Source organism: Phaenicophaeus curvirostris, chromosome 2, assembly GCF_032191515.1.
Source record: "Phaenicophaeus curvirostris isolate KB17595 chromosome 2, BPBGC_Pcur_1.0, whole genome shotgun sequence".
In the NCBI taxonomy this organism is placed as follows: Eukaryota; Metazoa; Chordata; class Aves; order Cuculiformes; family Cuculidae; genus Phaenicophaeus; species Phaenicophaeus curvirostris.
In genome coordinates this window covers 84,048,234-84,067,138 of record NC_091393.1, presented here as the reverse complement: position 1 = coordinate 84,067,138, position 18,905 = coordinate 84,048,234, and the positions used below count along the sequence as shown (strand labels likewise).

The following is an 18,905-nucleotide window of genomic DNA, read 5'->3' as shown; positions in this document are numbered from 1 at the left end:
GAATTTAGCAAAAGCAATTACAGGAATTCATATGCGATGCTTATGTCACTGAGCTAAATGCTAGGCATTCTGGAAGTGAAAAATTTGCCAATAGCATCAACAAAGTGAATTACTGCACAAAAATAATAAGATCCCTCTTTTTAACTGACAATTCAAGTTCCAAAATTAAAAAATGCCTTGCAATTTGTGCATAACAGAATGATTTTTTTTTAGCACATCATAAAAAATTAATCCCAAATCAGCTCTATGTAAGCCATTTTTGGATGGTTCGTTTATTGTTCTTTGTAGCACAGTAAATACATTTAAAAAATCAGATGGGCCCTGTTAAACTTAATCCAAACAGAAAAACTGTTTTGATAAAAATGACAGTTCTTTAGTCAGAAGCGTAAGAGCATTAATATACAGAAACTGAAGAGTATGAAACAGAAAAAGTTTTGTCTTACCCTAACTTAAGGGAGGTGAGCATTCCAGCTCCTGTCAGAATACCTGGCAAAACTCATGTGCTCATTGTTTATTACTTGTATTGTAAAGTCAGAGAGAGGCTTCTTTTTCTTGATAGCTTAAAATATGGGATAAGGAGTGCTGCCCTGAAAGTTCTACATTTTAAATAACATGTCGAAAGTGATCATTCCCAGTCAACTATGATGATCTGTGATAGAAGGGATCAGTGTGTACCAGCCTCTGGGTCAAGACTATCTACGAGCCCTCAAGAGCTTTGATTTAGATCCAGCCTCCCTTTTAACTGCTTTTTTATTATTATTCTTAAAACTTTCTGTGGCGATTTCATGTTGGTGTCCCATCTGTGCATGTATTGAGTGAACCACAGGACACCAAATTCTAGAGTGTAACGCTTACAAGAGCAGGCTCTCCTCAGCTTTGGAACTGTCCCTACTTCTGTTGGGGCAGAAGAGGGAGCAGCATCACTAAAGGACAACCCCTGACAGCTACCCTGGTGAACTCTGTTGCAGGGATGCTTCAGCTGGCATGCAGCAAACTTCAAAATTAAATCCAGATGGTGTAAATCAACTTGAGATGCCCTTGTTTGAAAGCATTTGTTCAAGTGATTTATGCAAGGACTGCTGGTCTCCAGGAATCTTGTTACAATCTACTACTCTTAATTAGTGGTCAAAACTCACTCATTGCATGTATTCATTCTGCACCTTGCATACTGATGTCAAGCTCATTTTTTAGCATCCCTCTTATGTGTGACGCACAATCTCACCGAGCAGTATTTTTCACAGAGCAAATCGGCAAATAACAAATTAATTCCATTTATTTATTTCCATGATCAATTAAAAATATATTCTAATGACATTTCCTGCTCAGTATATTAATATAATGAATAAAAGCAAATGGTTGCTAGGGAGCTATAGTAAACCATTTTTAGTGCTTTTATTTTGCTATAAACAATGCAGCTTACAGCTTTCTCATTTTGATATATGTTCTTCTTGATGACTTCACACAAGGAGTTTCTTAAATATGTGTGTAGTCACACAAATGCCACATGCCAATCCCATTAATTTTTCCCTATTAGGCTGAATAAATTCTGAATGAAGGGTTTGTATCTCCATTTAAAGCAACAGTTATACCAGGTACCACTCAGCTGCCATCATACAACATGCTTTCTAATGCTCAGTCCAGTCTTATTCTCAGTATTGCTAAGCACAGAGCTTCTACAAACTGGCAAGAGGCTAATTTTTGCTTATAGGAAAGAAGATTTTTCCAATAATTAAAATCACTGTTGCTTTAGTCACAGCAGTGGAAAAAAAAATGGTGTTATCTGGTACTGAAGTGCAGCCAACACTGCAGAGTTATGCAGCAGCTTCTCAGGAACAACTGTTTGTGTCTTATCAGAGAAGCTGATTTAGCTCAGATTGCCAGGTATTTACTGGTATGAGATCCTCTTCTTAAATGCTTGTACTTTTGCCAAATTTAAAACATTTGGGTCGATTTTTGAGTGTCTGCCTCAAGCTGAATCATTTGGGAAGCTTCAGTTGAAATGGTTCAGCTATATTTGAGAATGACAGTTGAGGAAAATTGAGCTAGAAAATTTTACAGTCGTTTAGAGGATGAAAAGAAGCATCTTAACACTGAATTTTCTTCTCTTTTAAGCCCTCAATTTACAACTTTAACTTTCTTAATATCTCTTTTTCTAGTGGAATTCCATAATTGTGCATAAGCTTTTTAAACTTTCTTCTGTACTGCAACTCACTAGATACTTCCAATATGTGAAAACTTAAGGAAAATATTTTTTTTATTTATATGATTTTTAAATTACCAGTTTGGGCTTAATTATCCATCTGTAGAAATGGATGTAAGTTAGTGATTGCCTTCTGTAAAATCATATATGCAAAAGATGGTGGAAAAATCCTTAAATTGAAGATTACCACATGGGATATAAGCATGCATTTTAAAATCAGATGGTTTCTAAAAACATTGGACGAAAGCAAAGACCTGAAAACATACTATTAGGGAACTCTGTGAAATAAAACAGATAGAACTAGGAAATGTATATGATATGATACTTAAAGGTGAATTACACAGGATTTTGAGAATTTTAAAAAAAACCAACCCCACCCCCCCCAAAAAAAAACCCACACAAATAGCCTGGCCATTAGTACTTTGGGAACATGATCTGCATATGATTACATATCTTGTCATCTGGACTCTATATTTTAAACTCTCATGCCCTTTTGAAAACTTCTAAGATGTAAAAAATTGTTCTTATAAAGAACTATGCGGAAAAACAGGCAAAGAGTGGAAAGCCTGGAAAAATTTGATTATAGTGCTAATGCTGGCATACAAAGGTCTTGTATGGATAGTGGAACTGAGGCTTCCCAGCCTTGTGTTTAAGAGTAAAAGGGGAAATGGGTTGATTGAATTGGCAAATAACAGACATGATCCTATTATCCAAAATGTCTGGTTTCAGCGTCATCCCAGCTGAACCAAAATGGTGGTCCTGCGGGAAATTAGATATATATTGCACTATCAAAACTTAATTTCTACACGCTAGAATCAACAGATTCTCCAGCTGCAGTTAAACTTGTAAGAATGTGAAATAAAAAATATGACAAATTTTTGTCAGTAGAATCAAAATTAATATGCAACAACATGAGGAAAAGACTTCAAAGTGGAGGTTTGATTAGTAGAATAGAGGAAAAACATAGGAAAAAACTGAAGGCGTTTCAGAAATCTGGTATATAAACCCATCCCATTGTGAGGGAAGGTGAAAGATACAATGCTATCCAACCACCAGATACAGAAAGGATCCTGAAAATTCTAGAAAATATGAAAGAAAGATAGGAAAAGGAAGGAATTAAGGAAATTGCATAACAAAGCCAGAAGAAGTTCAGGGAACCTCAAAAAACCTACCTGGAGGAATCAGGAAATTTCTGAACAATAAAAGGGTGTTAGTCATATGAAAATTAAAACCAGTGAAGTATGTGAGAGATAAAAAATATTCTGGAAAGACAGGCAAGAATATGAACAGAGCTTTAAAATGGTTCCTCTTATAAACCGGAGGGCAGACACTCACAGAGATGGTCTGATAATTCTGTCAGAGAACCTAGAAGCATTAAAAGAGCAGTGGAGGAGGGTGATATTACAGGTGAAATGCCATAGCTGCTTCATATTTCAAAGCAAAGCAGCTTAAAATTTTTAACCAATTACATGCAGTATACTTTGGAGGAAAGCTTCAAAAATCTTCATTCTTATCTAACAATTGCTAATGCCATTAACAGTGATTAATGCCAAGCTATAGGTTTGATAAACTATGACCTTAAAATATTTTTAGTTCTTGGTGGAACATACAGCAATATACTGAGAAATAAAAGATATATCAGCCTGTAATCACTTTGTGTGCAGGCGTCGGAATAAAGTAAGCAATCTTAAGCCTGAAATACTGTACATTGGTATGAATGGATTTATTTTTGTGTTTCTTTGTTGACATTGAGAAGGCTTTAGATTAATTCTAACATGACGAATTGATGCGTATCCTCAGGAAGATAATGTTGATGCAGCAGATCTCCAGCAGATAAAAGTCCTGTAGAGGGAGCAGAGGGTAGCAGTACAAGCATGTTGTGAAACACTGTGGTACTAAGAAATTAAGTGAGGTAGATACCAGCATTCTCTTCTATGTTTATGACTACTCAGCCTGCAAGCAGGAAGGAAAATAAATTAAATATTGCTCAACTGCCAAAGGGGTCATCCAAGTTAACTGAGTTAATGTTAACTTAAGACTCATGGATACCCTTGTTTTTAATAGCTCTGACTGGAGTGGTGTTTCAGAATATATTCCCTGCCTACAGCAATACTTCTTGCAACTCAGGAATGACAGCCAGCAGTAGATGCTCAAATAGCAGCAGCCAACAATATTTGTAAGCACCTTTACTTTGGCAGCGACTTTACGTTGGTGAGACCTTAAGCCTGATTGACAAAAAATGAAATAGGCTGATAGTGTTTCATCCTGTGGGTGATTAAGTCATAGAAAGCAGGTGTGATAGTTTTCTTAAAAGAAGTCATTCAATAATTCTACGTGTTTCTACAATGTAGGCAGTTAATTCATTTGTCACCCAGGATATGCAGAAGTGATATGCATCTGGTCACCCTGTATGGGTGTGGAACACTTTAAGGATCTACCTCGCAGTGATTTGGAATATCTGAATTTTCGTGCTATTGGAGAACACTGAAATTCACCTGTACACCTTTACTCACAGCGGAAGAGTTGTGCAAAGGAATTGGATGCAGAAAGAGCACAGTGCCATGAAATACTAGGCAGGCAAGTCACCTTCTTCTGTGGACATACAGCTTAATAATCATCAAATCAAAGTGTATTGCAAAGTGAAACAAAGAAAAGCAAACCACATTTCAGGATGGGATGATGCACAAAAGTGAGCTGTTGTTATGAGGGATAAGAGGGTTAGAGAACAGTCCCCAAGCTGAAGACAGTGTCTGGAGAAGATAAATACCATAATGTTTTGAAGTGATTGCTTCTTTTTTTTTGCATTGCAGAATTTTTCTTTGATCTTGCCTGTGATTGAAATAGACGCCTTCTCCACTCTTCATCGTTTTTCAGGGAAGCAACAGAAGGACAACTTGTAATCTCTTTCTTTTATGTCTTCTGTTTCTGTTTGATGCATAGGACTGCCCCAGTAGATCATTGTTTTATGCCTGCTTTATCATCTGTGTACTTTTTGGAAACTCCTTAGCATTTCCGGGATCAGCCAGACATCCCAACTTTTTTATGGAGCAATAATTTCTGCCTTGAAGTTCCACATTAGCTGCCATATGCATGTAGTGTTTTATCCACGGTGCTTTAAATATGCTGAGGATTTGGTCGGCGAAAGCAGACAAAATTTCTCCCTGAGGGCTGTTCTATAATATTAATCGTTACCTTTCTTTGACAAAGCTCCTTAGAAAGGAAAAGCACACACGGCAGAATCAAATATCTCTGTGCTTTATGGACATGTTCATTAAATTTGACTACACAGTGCACTCACAGAACATATTTCACAAATGGAGGGAGTTGTAGCTACAGACTGTGCATTAGGAGGTTTAGTCACTGTGTAGGTTTGTTCCAGAGATAAAAAACAACATTTAAAGGGTGGCAGTTTCACAAATCAGTGTAGGCAGGCACTTGATAATTAAACATAAGTAACAGAGTGATACTATTCCACAGCTTCCTAGTCTTTTAAGATGGTTTGTGGTATTACAGTGCTGGTTTTCCTCCCCCCCATTTTTTTGTTGGTAGCACTCCATGGGGAATGGGACCTTGTGCTTTTCCTTCTCCCAGATAATATACCTTGATATCCTCAGCCTTCAGCAAAGCCCTGGAATACAGCTTGTTTATTCCAAAATTCCTTGTCTCTGTCTATACCTGGTGACTGGTGTAGATGACACCACACACACTATGTATTTTCCACTCACAGTGAGCATTGTCTTCTTTAGACATTCCTGTGAGGTGCTTTTATCTGTCTGGTTTTCTTACTCAGCTTCCCAACAGCTCTCTGCCCCTCCTCCACCTCTATTCTCCTCCTAAGCACTTTGACCTTTTCCAAGTCTAGGATTATCCTTTCGTGAAATGCAGTTGAAACTAAAGACTTTTGGCATTAAGATCTATGTTACGCAGGCTGCTGTGCTGGGAACACGATGTGTGAATTTGCAGTGATGCTTCTGTAGGAGTTCAGCTGTCTGGAACTGCCAAACATGCTCTGTTGTGTGTAACTCCTGTTACAAGGAAGCTCTGTATACAATAAGCGATTGTAAATCACCTTCATTTAGGAATCAGCTAATGTTAAACTATTATTAAAATAGGCTTGAAACTAGTTTTAAGCTGCTTCATTCAGGCTCATGCAGCTGGTGTCAGTGATAGCAAGTTTCAGCAAGATGGTATTTGTCAAAGCTAGACCAGAGAATCAGCTTTGCTTTAAAAACTTAATTACAGAGTTCTTTTCACCCTTCATAGAAGGTGAAAAGTGCTTCTCACTGCATGTACATTGAAAGGGTTACCTTACTATTGTAACTGGTGCAGAATTACCCAGGGGTGATTGCCTAGGGGTAGAACAAGCAGCTTGGAGCCATGAGACCTGGGGTATGTCCATAGTTGCTTGAACATCAGCTTGCTGAGTGGTCAAGAAGTTGCTTAGCTGTTAGATATCTTTTCAGAAGAAGACATGTGAGTGGCATTGTGAAGATTAAGTAATTGAGAAAAGTTAAGACTGAAAAGAATTTGGAAATTACTGGCTAAGAATACAATATTTTTAATAATTCTTGCAATAGGCTTTCAAGAAATAAATTTCCTGGCAACTTCAGAGTTCAAAATAAGCATCTTGTATCCTGGTATCTTTAAGTCATGTCTACTGTCAGGCTTAGTAAGAGTTACTTTATATATTAGTGGTCATTTAGCTGTTTCCACTAAACTTTATATTCTGGTATTACTATTGGTGCTGCTGTTTTGCTGTGAGATTGAGTAATCAGAAGAGTTCCTCAAAGTATTTCTTCACTTTCAAAACACAAAAATGGCCCCAAAGTTTTTTTCTGGTGTTCCAGTAGAGCTATAGTATGCACCATTTCCCTTCACAACGTCAGCACCATTTGTTATAGGAATGTATCATCATATATTGTTAAGCTGATCTTCATGAGAAATGAAAAGAGTTACTCTAATAATGCTTCCTGTTCTGCTTACATTTTCTAAGACTGTCATTAGTAATAAATTCTCAATAAGCAGCTGTTCTAGACTGATATTTTGACAGGGCTTATTTTAAAGCTGCTGGGTTTGCTACTTCCTTCCTTTTACAAACCTCTTAATTTCTTCTTCCAGCTCTCAACTGGATATGAGTGTTTGAGTCCAACAGTTTTTCTTCCATCCTGCTTACAATACTAGAAAATTTAATGGGAATTTTTGTTTTGCAATATTGCAATTAAAATATTTTTGGGTTTTTTTCATTACTACGCATTGAAATCTTAGTATAGAAGATATATTTAAAGAACAGAAGTAATTTCCTTTGCCTCTTCTTCTGTTGGTCATCCACTTCCCCCTCCCTTGTGCATTTCCCTATTTGATATTGCACTAGAAATGCCATTTTTTTCCCCACCAGTTCTTGTTGAGATCATTTTGGCTAACAACTAAGTTGGTAAATTCTCTAAATATTAGAGTGTCTTTAGAGTTCAAAAATCCACAGCTAACCGGTACCTTTTCACAAACACCACTGATTTTTTTTTGTTTGTTCGTAGTTTTTACAAACTCATAACTACTAAAAAACATTTTCCTTTATAAAAGATGCTAATACTGGTGTTCTATCGACTGAATATAGGATATAGACATTACATATTTCATACTGACTATCTTATAATATGTTGTTACGTGTACGTGAGACTATGAGGGAGCTTGGAATTAGGGCTCTGTACTGTGCAGTACAAGGATGATTCATGTGCTGGTAACACCTATGGAAATGGCTAGGTCTGTCAAGTGAGCTGAACAGGAAATGTTGAGGTATGTGGGAGAAAGGCTTCTGAGTATTCATGTTTTTCTGAAGGGTGATGACATTGAAGTAACCAAGGAACCAAGTTTTATTAGCTCAGTATTAATAAAGAACCAAGAAAAGGAACAAATATAATCTTAATCTTCTACGTTCCTGTAAAAAAAAGAATTGTCAGGTCCTACATTACCAAGCATGTGTTTTTATGAAAGCAATATATGGAAAACAATCCTTACTGAGTCATCAGAATCCAGCCAGTAAAGCCTCAGGTGAGGACTAGGCCACCCTAGATGGGAAGAGTCAGACCTGCTGGCGTGTATACTGCTGCAGAGTCCTGGAGTAAATCATGGCTTGAATTAAATATTGGTTGGAATGCAATAGCCAGATGACAGGTGTTCAGATTTCTAGTGTTAATTAGTGTCCTGTTATGTACAAGGACAACAAGTGAGGATCAGGCGATCTTGTTATCTTCCAGTTTGTGTACAAACCAGTGTGTCCACCTCTCTGATTACTATCTAGCCAGACACAACAGTGTTTTCCCTGAATGTTGTAACTAGCAGTTTTTTATCTGTGTCTTTCTTATCATGAATTTTCATCTTAATCTTTTCTCACTCTTTGCATAATGAGCAGGCATTTACAGTGTGTTTGGAAGAAGCATTTTTTTTATGGGGTGGAAATGCTGCTAACCCTGTCCATCCCTGTGTCAAAAAAGAAAATGGTTGGCCTTATATTGGATTTTTCTGCCAAACCCAGCTAACCAAGCAATTACTCTTCTACATGAAAGGCAGACTAGTAGCTAGAGAAAAACGCATACTATGCAAAAAAATCAAAGGTGGAAAATAAGCTTCTTGTTTATTCCTGACCCTTTTTAATATGTAAGAACCCTGTATTTCAAGACATTTTTGCTTTTATTGTTTGGCTTACATACAAAAGATAGGCAAAGCCTGAATAATTTACCTGCCACTTTACTTTGACCAAAGACTAAACCAATTAGCCATTGAACTGATTGACTAAAAAGAAGATTTTGAGCAGTGTAAATATCTGTAACTGCACTGTTATATCTCTACAAGTTGCTTTTAAAAAGTGATGTGACATCTTTATTCTGTGCTGTCATTAGCATGATTGAGAACGTGCTAATGCCAAAAAATCTTCCTTCTCTCCAACAGTGCAGAATTACTCTGGGCAATTTTAAAAGCTCCTTGACCAGAATGGGGAGAAAAAAAATTACTGGATGAACCCCATTTATTTCTGTGACCATGGTCACAGCAACAGATGTTGCACTGCAGAGGCTGTGATGGAGAGGGCATGCTATGGGGCAGACCTGCCTTTGGCTCTGCTCCAAACCAGCATATGACAGTGTTTGTAACACAAGGCCTGACTCCCCATATTTTAAGCTCTTTTCAAGAGCACTAATCTTTCATTAAAGTCGGTCAAAGCAGAAAGCCCATAGCTGATCTCAGAGGAGAGCCCTCAGCTCCAGCAGCTCCTAAGAGCGGGCAGAGAAGTCAATCAAATCAAATCAGGTATTCCTCCCTTCAGCTTTCCTGAGTAACATCCATTCTGAGCATCCCAGAAGGGATTTGTTTGCCATATAAACACAATTGTTCTCTCTTTTTGATGAACGATTCTGATTTTCATCTGAGAATGCTGAGCTGTAAAGTTCCTGTAAGTCCCTTTACAGTCCATGGCCAGTTTCTTTACAAAGACAGATCTGGATACCCAGGATCACATGCTGCAGAACCACCAGCAGGCACTGCCTGAATTATGTGCATCCCTCTGACAAGCTCCAAAGTTAAGGACACATGCATGTGGTCTTTTAATGTTGGTTGTCAGGAAATACTACTGGATTATCCATTCAGGATGTTGCAATTAGCTCATAAAAGTCTCAAAAGCATTATAAAGTGAAGATGCTGAAAGCCATTTGTTGTAAAGATTTGGTGTCATATTTAAAAACAGCATCCAAGGCTTTTTTTTTTTTGAGCTGTGAGAACTTGCTAAAGTAGAATCCACTTGTTTCTATAATTATTTATCATTCATACTGCTGTCAGCTTTGACAGTAAAAATGTACTTGTCAGACACATTTTTATTTTAATCAGTTTGTGGCTATTTTCTTTCTGTGAGTTTAATGCATTTGCCTGAAGTCTATAGCTTGTAATTCCAAAATACAAATAGGGTTGATCACTGGGGATACTGGAATTTTAACTTTTCTAGAAAATGTCAGTGGACTTAGGCTTGCCACATGAGTTTTCCTCCATATTTGATCTGGCACATTCCTTTAATCTGTGTAACCAGTATCCTGCACTGCTATCCAGCACGAATAAGGTATCTGACCCTGTAAGATGACTAGCTCTGCTCTAAAAATCCTCTGTCTTTGGAAGCCAAGAATGTTCAGCAGTGCTCCAGACATTCATAATCTTGCTTTTCTGTGGTCAAAACTAAGGATGCTTCATGGCCGTCCCTGCCACTGACTTTATAGGGTCTTAGGTCAGGATGATCATAGGAATGGGGTGAGTATGCCTAACTGCCCAGAGCTCAAAATTATTTAATTTTGGTTGTTTGTGATGAATCTCATTTGATTTGATTTGGGAAAAAAAGGCTCCAAACCTGTGCATTACAGATTGTACAGGGACACCAGTTTGCCCATGCAAATATCAAGGGATCCTGAAACTGGATGAACATAAAATTGACAGGAGGTGGGAATGGTTACCCCAAGCAAGTGAAAAACCCTGACTCTGAGAATCAAGCTGGCTTAAGAATGAAGCACTGTTTCAATTGAGCTGAACTCCCTCATTTTCAAACAAGCCCCATTGCATCTGCTGTTTTTAAGAGTGTTTAATGCAAGATATGTTGGTAGGTACGACTTCTTAAAACTTGACTCATGATTACACCGCAGGGCATTAGGGAAGCATTTGCACAAGTTTCCAGGTAGCAACAATACAAGAGCATTTCGCTTGAAATATGGAAGATGTCAGAGGAAGGGATGGCCCCCAGTCTTAGCACTGAGGACATACCCTACATGAAGACTGATCCTCTTTTTTTTCAGGTTTTATAGAATACTTCCCGTTCATAAACAAATTGACAGCTCCATATCTGGGTTGAACCCACAGTGTATTGTTTTTAATCTGCCTGGAAATGTGTCGTTCTCATTCCTGAGCTGATGCACATTGCTGGGACAACAGTACTGAGGGTTATTCTTTTATTCAGCAGGCTGCTTTGGCTATTGATGACATTAAGAGATTGAGGATGAGGCAGCAGGTACATTGCTGGAGAAATTTGTTTCTCTGAGTAATTGCTCTCTGTGACAAGATGCGCTCTACTTTGCTCATTGCTAAAAGGTATTAGGCATCTACACATCTCTTGCAGCTCATAGTAGCTTAGCAAAACTGAGTTGCAAAGAAGTTTCAATTGCTGTCTTCCTTTGTTCCAGTGCAGATAATAATAATATACCAGGTTTCCTTACGGCACGCTAGAATCCTTGCTTTCACTGATAATTTTCTTTTTAATAGAAGAATGTTCCCCAATATGGACAAAAAGTGCTTTCCTTCTATTTCGGTCTGATGCATGTGCCCTGGTCTTAAGAAAAATTGCTTTCAATCATGAGCTGACTTCCCAGTAAAGTCTTTCTCATGGACCCAGAGCCTTTGGAAAGTAGGCAGTGTTGAGGATGTGAATTTTTATGTGAATCACTTGCTCTGATTTCAAGTTATTATTAAGCCTTGCCAGTGAAAATGCAAACAAAACCATGTCTCCAGGGGATGGGGAATACACATTGCTGCACATTGTAATCAGCCTCTCTTGAAGATACATTTAATATCTTGTGCATTATTCATGTAACAAGGTTCACAGAGAGAAGCAGCTGAATTGTAATTTCTGGGAAGATTCTTCTTCCAAGAGATGGCATTTTCATTATTTAAATCAATGCGGTAGGCCTTGCCTGCATGAGGGAGGCATGAAGGGAAGGGAACAGACTGTAGGTGGGGCATTGAGCCAGTTAATTATTGCCTCTGAAGGAAAATAAAACAACCCACCCAGTAATTTAAGCCCTTTTTGGGTTAGTGTGTAGCCATTTGCGACATTGTTACACTTTGTAGGGCTTTTTCCCTTTGTGTTAGGAGCACTTAAGAAAATAGTAATCAAATAACACTCAGTGGAAAAGTTTCCTCTCTTATAAAAGTTCTGCTTGAAGCTGCTTTCCCTGCTGCTGTTTCCTAGAGAGTGCTCCCTTGGCTCTCTGTTGAGTTCATCTGCCCAGCCATGTGACAGGACATTTCTTTTCATTTCAGGGCCTACGATAAAAGTTCCCTGTGTTTATATTGCAGTTCACTCCTATTTACATAACCTTTTGTAAACCACTGTACTTAACACAGCCTTTGTTATATTTAAGGCTTCACTCCACTACTGATCCCACTGAGATCAGTATGGCTGTTCATAGATAACAAAACCCAAGTAACACCAGTAGAGTTTAAGCTCAATTTGATGATATTACAGTGGTACAGACTGTAATTGCATAAGTTACATTATGTGCCATGCATCTCTTGCAGCACAGTTAATGCCAAACATGTTTTTTAGAATGAGTATTTGTGAATCTAATTAGTGCATATAACCATTTAATTGTGTTAGTGAAACAAAAAAGTAGGATGTTGTATGTGAATTTGAGAGGCTTCGTAAGGAGAGGGTTTTTCCCTTTTTTTGCTGTCTCACTCCATCCCCATATAAACATCTTATTGGCCTATCTGTGCTCTTTTGTCTTGTTCGCACCCTCTCCTTCCCACAGAGGATGGGAAGCTTCCCAGATCCCATCTTTCAGGCCTCTAAACAAGCAAGTTACAGCAGAGCTTGCTGTTGTCGGTGAGAGCCGTAAGCAACCCCAGTGTGTGTTGTCTCACAGAAGGTGTCTGCATCTATCTGCTGGTGCAGATGGGCACCTGTCCTCCCAACAGCAGTGGTCTGGTACCACTGAGACAAACCCAAAACTGCGGGGAGCCTGAAAGGGAGCCTGAAGTGCACCCTGTGCATTTTGACACACTGAAGCTACCCAGCAGTGGGTTGCTGGTGTGAACATCTTTCTCTTTTTTTCTTTGTTTATTCGCCCAAGTTTGCCCACTACCTCCAATGGTGAGTCATGGAGACTACATCTGCCACCCACGGCCTTGTGAGCGTTACAACCATGGGACAGTGGTGGAGTTTTACTGTGATCCTGGTTATACACTTACCAATGACTACAAGTACATCACCTGCCAGTATGGAGAGTGGTTCCCCTCCTACCAAGTATACTGTGTCAAAACAGGTAAGAGAGCAGCAATGGCATCACTCTTATTTTCTTACAGGCCCTCTATTTTAGAGCAAATTTGTTGGTGGGTAATGCTTGGTGAACTTCACGCATTTAATGCCCAAGTGATGAACATTGATTTTAAGACGCTATTAAATATAGTACCTTTCCAGGACCCTGAATTATCCTAAACCATTTCAATTGTTAGCTCTTCAAATGTACTTCTTAACATCTTCTGGATATTTTTAAGTGTATATAATCTAGGGTTATGATTGTGTGTATAAAAAAACGTCAAAGGGAAAAAGCAAGGTCCAGCCCTGTGGCGTCTTAATGTTAAGGTTGATTTGGGATTAAGGCATTGAGTTCATGTGTGTTTTTACATACATTGTTCAGTCAGTTGGACGAGATGTAATAGAAGGCCAGGTTGGATGGGGCTTTGAGCTTCCTGATCTAGTAGGAGGTGTCCCTGCCAATGCCAAGGGGGCTGGACTTAGATGATCTTATAGGTCCCTTCCGACTAAAACCATTCTTCAATTCTGGGATTCTATAATAAAAGATGTCTTGTCCTAATTAGCACTTCTGAGTATTGTTGAAGTATTGCTGCAAAATAAAACCAGTAATAATTAAGCATAAATCTTGTATTGCCTTTTTCTAACAGAACAAACCTGGCCAAATACACAAGAAACCCTCCTGACTACATGGAAAATAGTGGCATTTACTGCTACCAGTGTTTTATTAGTACTGCTACTGGTTATTTTAGCCAGGATGTTCCAGACCAAATTTAAGACACATTTCCTTCCAAGGTTTGTGCTGTTTTCTGTTTGGTTTGGTGGGGGTTTTTTTTGGTTTTTTTGGGATTTTTTGAAGATGCAGGCCTTGATTCTGTTTTCATATTCAGCACTCATTGCTGGAGAGATGAAGCATCTCATAGGCCTTTCAGATACCTTCTTCTGCTCTGAGCAGAAGCCTCTGAACCACCAATGTGGAAAGGCATCCCCAAAAACCTGCAGTAGTCCTTTCTGCAACTAATATAAAAGGCAAAGTTTGTCATACTCACTTTGGGAGTAATTACAGCTCTGCTACTGAGACTTGCTGCTTCTACTTGTAAAAATAGCTGACAATATTTTTAAATACTCATTTTCAGGTGCTGAGGGAATTAATTTTTTAACTACTGTAAGCTCTGTAATGTAAGTTTTAACAAAGAATTTCTTTTTTCTCTATGAACAAATTTACATTAAAAGTTTGTTTTCCCTGAATGAGTATTATTTTCACTATGATTCATAAATATCTTCCTTTATTTCCATAAAATTCCATGTAGCTATGAGCATTTGTCTTTGTTTCTTAAGTTTTTCTCATGAGACAGGTAGGTTGGCATAGTATTGTCACCTAACAGCTGGAAAAACAAAGGCAGGCATGCTGAGTTTTAGGCAAAGCTAGTACTGTATTGGAGTTTAGATTTGTTTCTACTTCTCGGTCTGCTTGGTTTTCTATGGACCTTGATTGTGTAACTTCTCTTCTGCACTTGCCTTTTCTCATGTCTTTATTCTACCATGTGCAGAAGGGAGAACTGAAAAAACTGTATGTCAGTAAATACGTTCTCATGCCAATGCAGCAGAAAGGACTTACTGATCTTAAGGTTAAATAAATATATAATGTAAAAGTGTACATATTACATAAGTAATGTGTAAATTTATATGTCTATATGTCTGTGCATATATACAGTATAGGGGGAGTGATATAGGTATAGATATACAGCTAGGAAGATCTTTGGGGTAGTGGGTTGCACTGTGAATAGCTTTATAGCCCATACTTGTCTAGCTTGTTGAAATGGCTTTCTGCCCTCTCCTTTTCAGGATTTTTCATGTCCTAAAGGTACCTGGGACCAATTCCCTCCTACTAGAACTGTACTGTGATTTAATTGGCTACTAAACAGATACTTCAGGGTTTAGTAAACCTTCCCAATGGATAGAAATGTTTTGCTTAAAAAGGAAACCAGCTTAGTACTGGTTAAGGAAGCCTTCATCCTTTGCAATTAAGACCTGAAGGAGACCACAAATCTGGCCAGTAAGGCCCTGTCTCCCAGCACTAGTCATCTCAGTGCCTGTTTACATGGTCTGTAAACACTTTTGTGCTCTAGCACACATCTTTCCAGGGGCTAAGACACTTTCGGCTGGCGATCCGTGTCTATAATCTTACATCCATGATACCTACTGTGCACAGCACAGCAAATGTTGCTCCTTATCTCTTCCAAGCACTTGTTTGTGTTTCCATTTTGAAATCGTTCTTCACATTACTAGTTTCATTTTTCCAATTGTAACAGATGCCAGCTGTCAACCTGAAAACAGTTTTGAAAAACCATGAGGCAAACATTTCAGTGAATGTAAATGACCATGTAGCTTCATTTTGAGAGACCAGAAATTGTTGCATTTACTTAAGTTCAGCGGTTGCTCTAAGATGCTTCTGACATGCTCCTGCTGTCTGTGATAACTCATCTATGTTTGACGTAGAGGCAACCAGGAGGGCTCCATGGGTGACCCCGACTTTGTGGTGGTGGATGGCGTTCCTGTCATGCTGCCTTCCTACGATGAAGCTGTAAGCAGCGGCTTGAGTGCTGTGGCACCCGGATACTCAGCTACCACAAACCAGGGACATATTTTGCAGACGGAAGATCAGAATCCTCCCGCTTACCCTGGCCCCAGGATTACAGGCACACTGCCTAGTGAATTTGAGACCTCTGACAGTAGGTCAAGCTCCTCTGAAGTTCTCCAAAGCTTGTACCCATCCCTGCCATGCCAAGAGGCAGCACTTCCTGGCTCAGATCAAACTGATGTATCCCATAGCAGTGCCGGGGAGGCAGCATCCACATGTCCACGGATCGATATTGCAGATGGTGAGTCTTGCATAGGTGCAATACGTGAGTCTCTAAACACTAGCCATCATTAGTTTGTTCTGTCAGAGCAGGAATAAACCCAACTAACTTGCTCGTGCTTCTCCATGTTTTTGTCCACATCTTAATTTTTACATTATTTAAACCATACCACTCCATGGTCATAGAGCTTCATGTCTACAATATGTCCTTGCTAGCTGTGGTGCAAGGGATTTGAATCCCAGGCCAGACGGTTTCTGTCCAGACTCCGTACCAGCGGTCTCATCAACAGGGATGCCAGCGAGCACCTTTGTACAACAGTGAAGCTAACCATCATCTTGCCTGTGTTGGTCTGTTCATCTGCTCCTCAACTCCTACCTTACAACTCCCCCACACGCCATGGCTTTCACAGCAAAGAACTGGGTTTTCTCCTTAAAATGGAAAGCAAATCATGTTTTCATACTCAGCCAAAATTAGCAACCTTTATTAACAGGCTCATCATGTCTGTGCATACAGCAGTCTGTTCAGTCTGAGGCCTGTAAACATTAAGCCGTGGACACAGGAGGAACAGCATAAGGAGACTCTACCCACAGGACTGTGTATGAGAAGGGAGATTGCCATATACTATTGTCTGCATTTAAATCAAACATGAGCATGCATTGATACCATTTCATTGAGTTCTAGTGGAACTGTATGGTGTGCTGGTCAGCATGCTAAGGAAAGTAGATATCTTTCCTTGGAGTCATTTAGAAGGAGTGGCTCTGATCCTGTTCTCCGCAGTCACTGAGAGTCACTAGGCAAATTGCTGAAGCCCACTGTCTTACATTCAGTGTGGGTGAAGGTCTGGTGAGGGAAGTCTTCCTGCTTTGTTTGGGTTTGGACTAACTTTTAATGGTATCACAAGGGGAAGAGGACAGCTAGAAAGACGAGGGAGAATTTGTACTAATGCCAGTAAAAATCCCTGTGTACTCTGAATGATGTTTTAGTGATTATTGTAGTAGTAAGGATGCTTGCATTTACTTTTTTTGTGGGCCTAACTTGTTTTAGAAAATCTGGGTGATTTTAGTAGGTTAATTTTCTTCTAGATGTTAAAGTGTAGATGTGTCTAGAATTGGTGGTATTGTAAGTCTTGTTCAGATTTTTGCAAAGTCCATTTCTGGTTTTTTGTAGATTTGCTGATATTAATGTTCTGCAAAAGTATATAGTCAGCAATCAATGCTATTTCTTTTTTTCCCCTAGAGATTCCTTTGATGGAAGAAGACCCTTAGCCTGCACAGAGATGTGTCTTCATTGCATTGCATTGCTGGATGGCATAAATCATGAGGATTGATTTAGAGATAAAAAAGACTATCTGTGGATTTGGGGAGGGTATTTTGCTATTATCAATCTTCCACGTGATGATGTCACCAAACTGAGTGTACATCTTAATCCACAGCAGGGATAACAGCATCAGCATTTGGAACAGCAGCAGTTCTATGAATGAATCCTGGGGATTTGATGAGAGCAGATATAGAAAAAGAACTGTGGCTTTTTAGAAATTAAATGTCTATCTGCATTGCAGAAAGTCCTATGGTTCTGTAAGAAATGCTATTGGATTTTGATACTAACTGCCTCACAAAAGCATGTCAAAGTATGTAAATTTGCTTATAAAGACTGCTTTAAATGATCTATGGACCTCTAGTTTATGAACCATCCTTAACAAGTCTGAAGAAATACTAGTACTGAAACACAGAAAAAGAGGGAAGATCCCCTTTGGCTTTCCTATGATAACCAGGAAGCTTTTGATTTAATTGTTGGTGATTTTGTTTCAGACCATGTCTGCAGAAAATATAACAGAAGTGATGGGATTGATATATACTTTGATGTATGATAGCAAATATATATATTTAAAAACTCTTAAAAAGAAAGAAAAGGAAAGACTCCAAGGTCATATAATGATCTGGAGATTTTTTTTTTAAAGGTAGGGCAGAATTTATATCATATACAATATTCATGGTAAAGTAACAATATTTGTATTTATGCAAGACTTCTGTGACTACATTGCATTTGATAAATCTTGCTATAATATGAGAGATCTATAAAATGTTAGAATTATTAAATATGTGCTTAAGAAATGTTGAACTGTCCTGCCTCAACCTTTCTTAAGCTCTTACAAATGCATAGCCACTAGAGTAATCTACAGTCATAGCCCAGAGCACTGCCCTGTTCCTGTACGCTGTGGTAGTATTCTGAGCCATTATTGTAGAATACTTCTAAAAGAAATAATAAAGTTCTGTTTCAGTTCTTTTGACTTATCTGACTGTGTGTAGTTGGCCTTCTTTTCCCTTTCTCAGTTCTTTCACCAGCTCCCACCTGAAGGCTGAGATGGCAGAAGAAAACCTGCTCTGTCCCATTTTCAGCTTTCTGTTCATTATCCAGCTACAAAAGGAGAGACTGGTTTTGGTTGAGCAGAGCACATGAAATGGGTGCAGCAGTGTCACAGCTTCTGCAAATGCTACACAGCTTCTGTAGAGGCTTTTCTCTCCTCTGCCTGCTACACCAGAGCATTGTGCCTGTATGAATGGTTCATCTTTGTGGTGGTAAGCTTTTCCTTATTTGTCAGGAAAATTCATGGCTCTTTCATACAGTTATTGAAAGCCAAGCAGATTTTTTCGTCTTATTTTTGGGCAGTGCACATATGTTAAACTGACATCATTTGAAGGAAGAACTCACTACATGCTAATGGTAGGGATTTCCCTCATGTGGGCTGAATTCTGATTTTATACACAAAGAAAATCCATAATAACTCTATTGC

The 18,905-nt window shown here is 38.8% G+C and overlaps 1 protein-coding gene across 3 annotated transcripts in view; it reads left to right on the top strand.

Annotated features, from left to right (window-relative positions):
* The window catches only part of SUSD4 (sushi domain containing 4), a 74,585-nt gene extending 56,247 nt beyond the window's left edge, over positions 1–18,338 (top strand). Inside the window, exons 4-7 of one of the 3 annotated variants that reach the window (XM_069852680.1) lie at positions 13,072–13,263; positions 13,904–14,048; positions 15,753–16,159; positions 17,351–18,338. In XM_069852680.1, the coding sequence (XP_069708781.1) occupies positions 13,072–13,263; positions 13,904–14,048; positions 15,753–16,159; positions 17,351–17,379 (773 nt within the window). In that variant the 3' untranslated portion in view covers positions 17,380–18,338. The remainder of the gene's footprint in view (positions 1–13,071; positions 13,264–13,903; positions 14,049–15,752; positions 16,160–17,350) is intronic. The other 2 variants (XM_069852677.1, XM_069852678.1) reach the window with 2 other exon arrangements.
* The last annotated feature ends 567 nt before the right edge of the window (positions 18,339–18,905 follow it).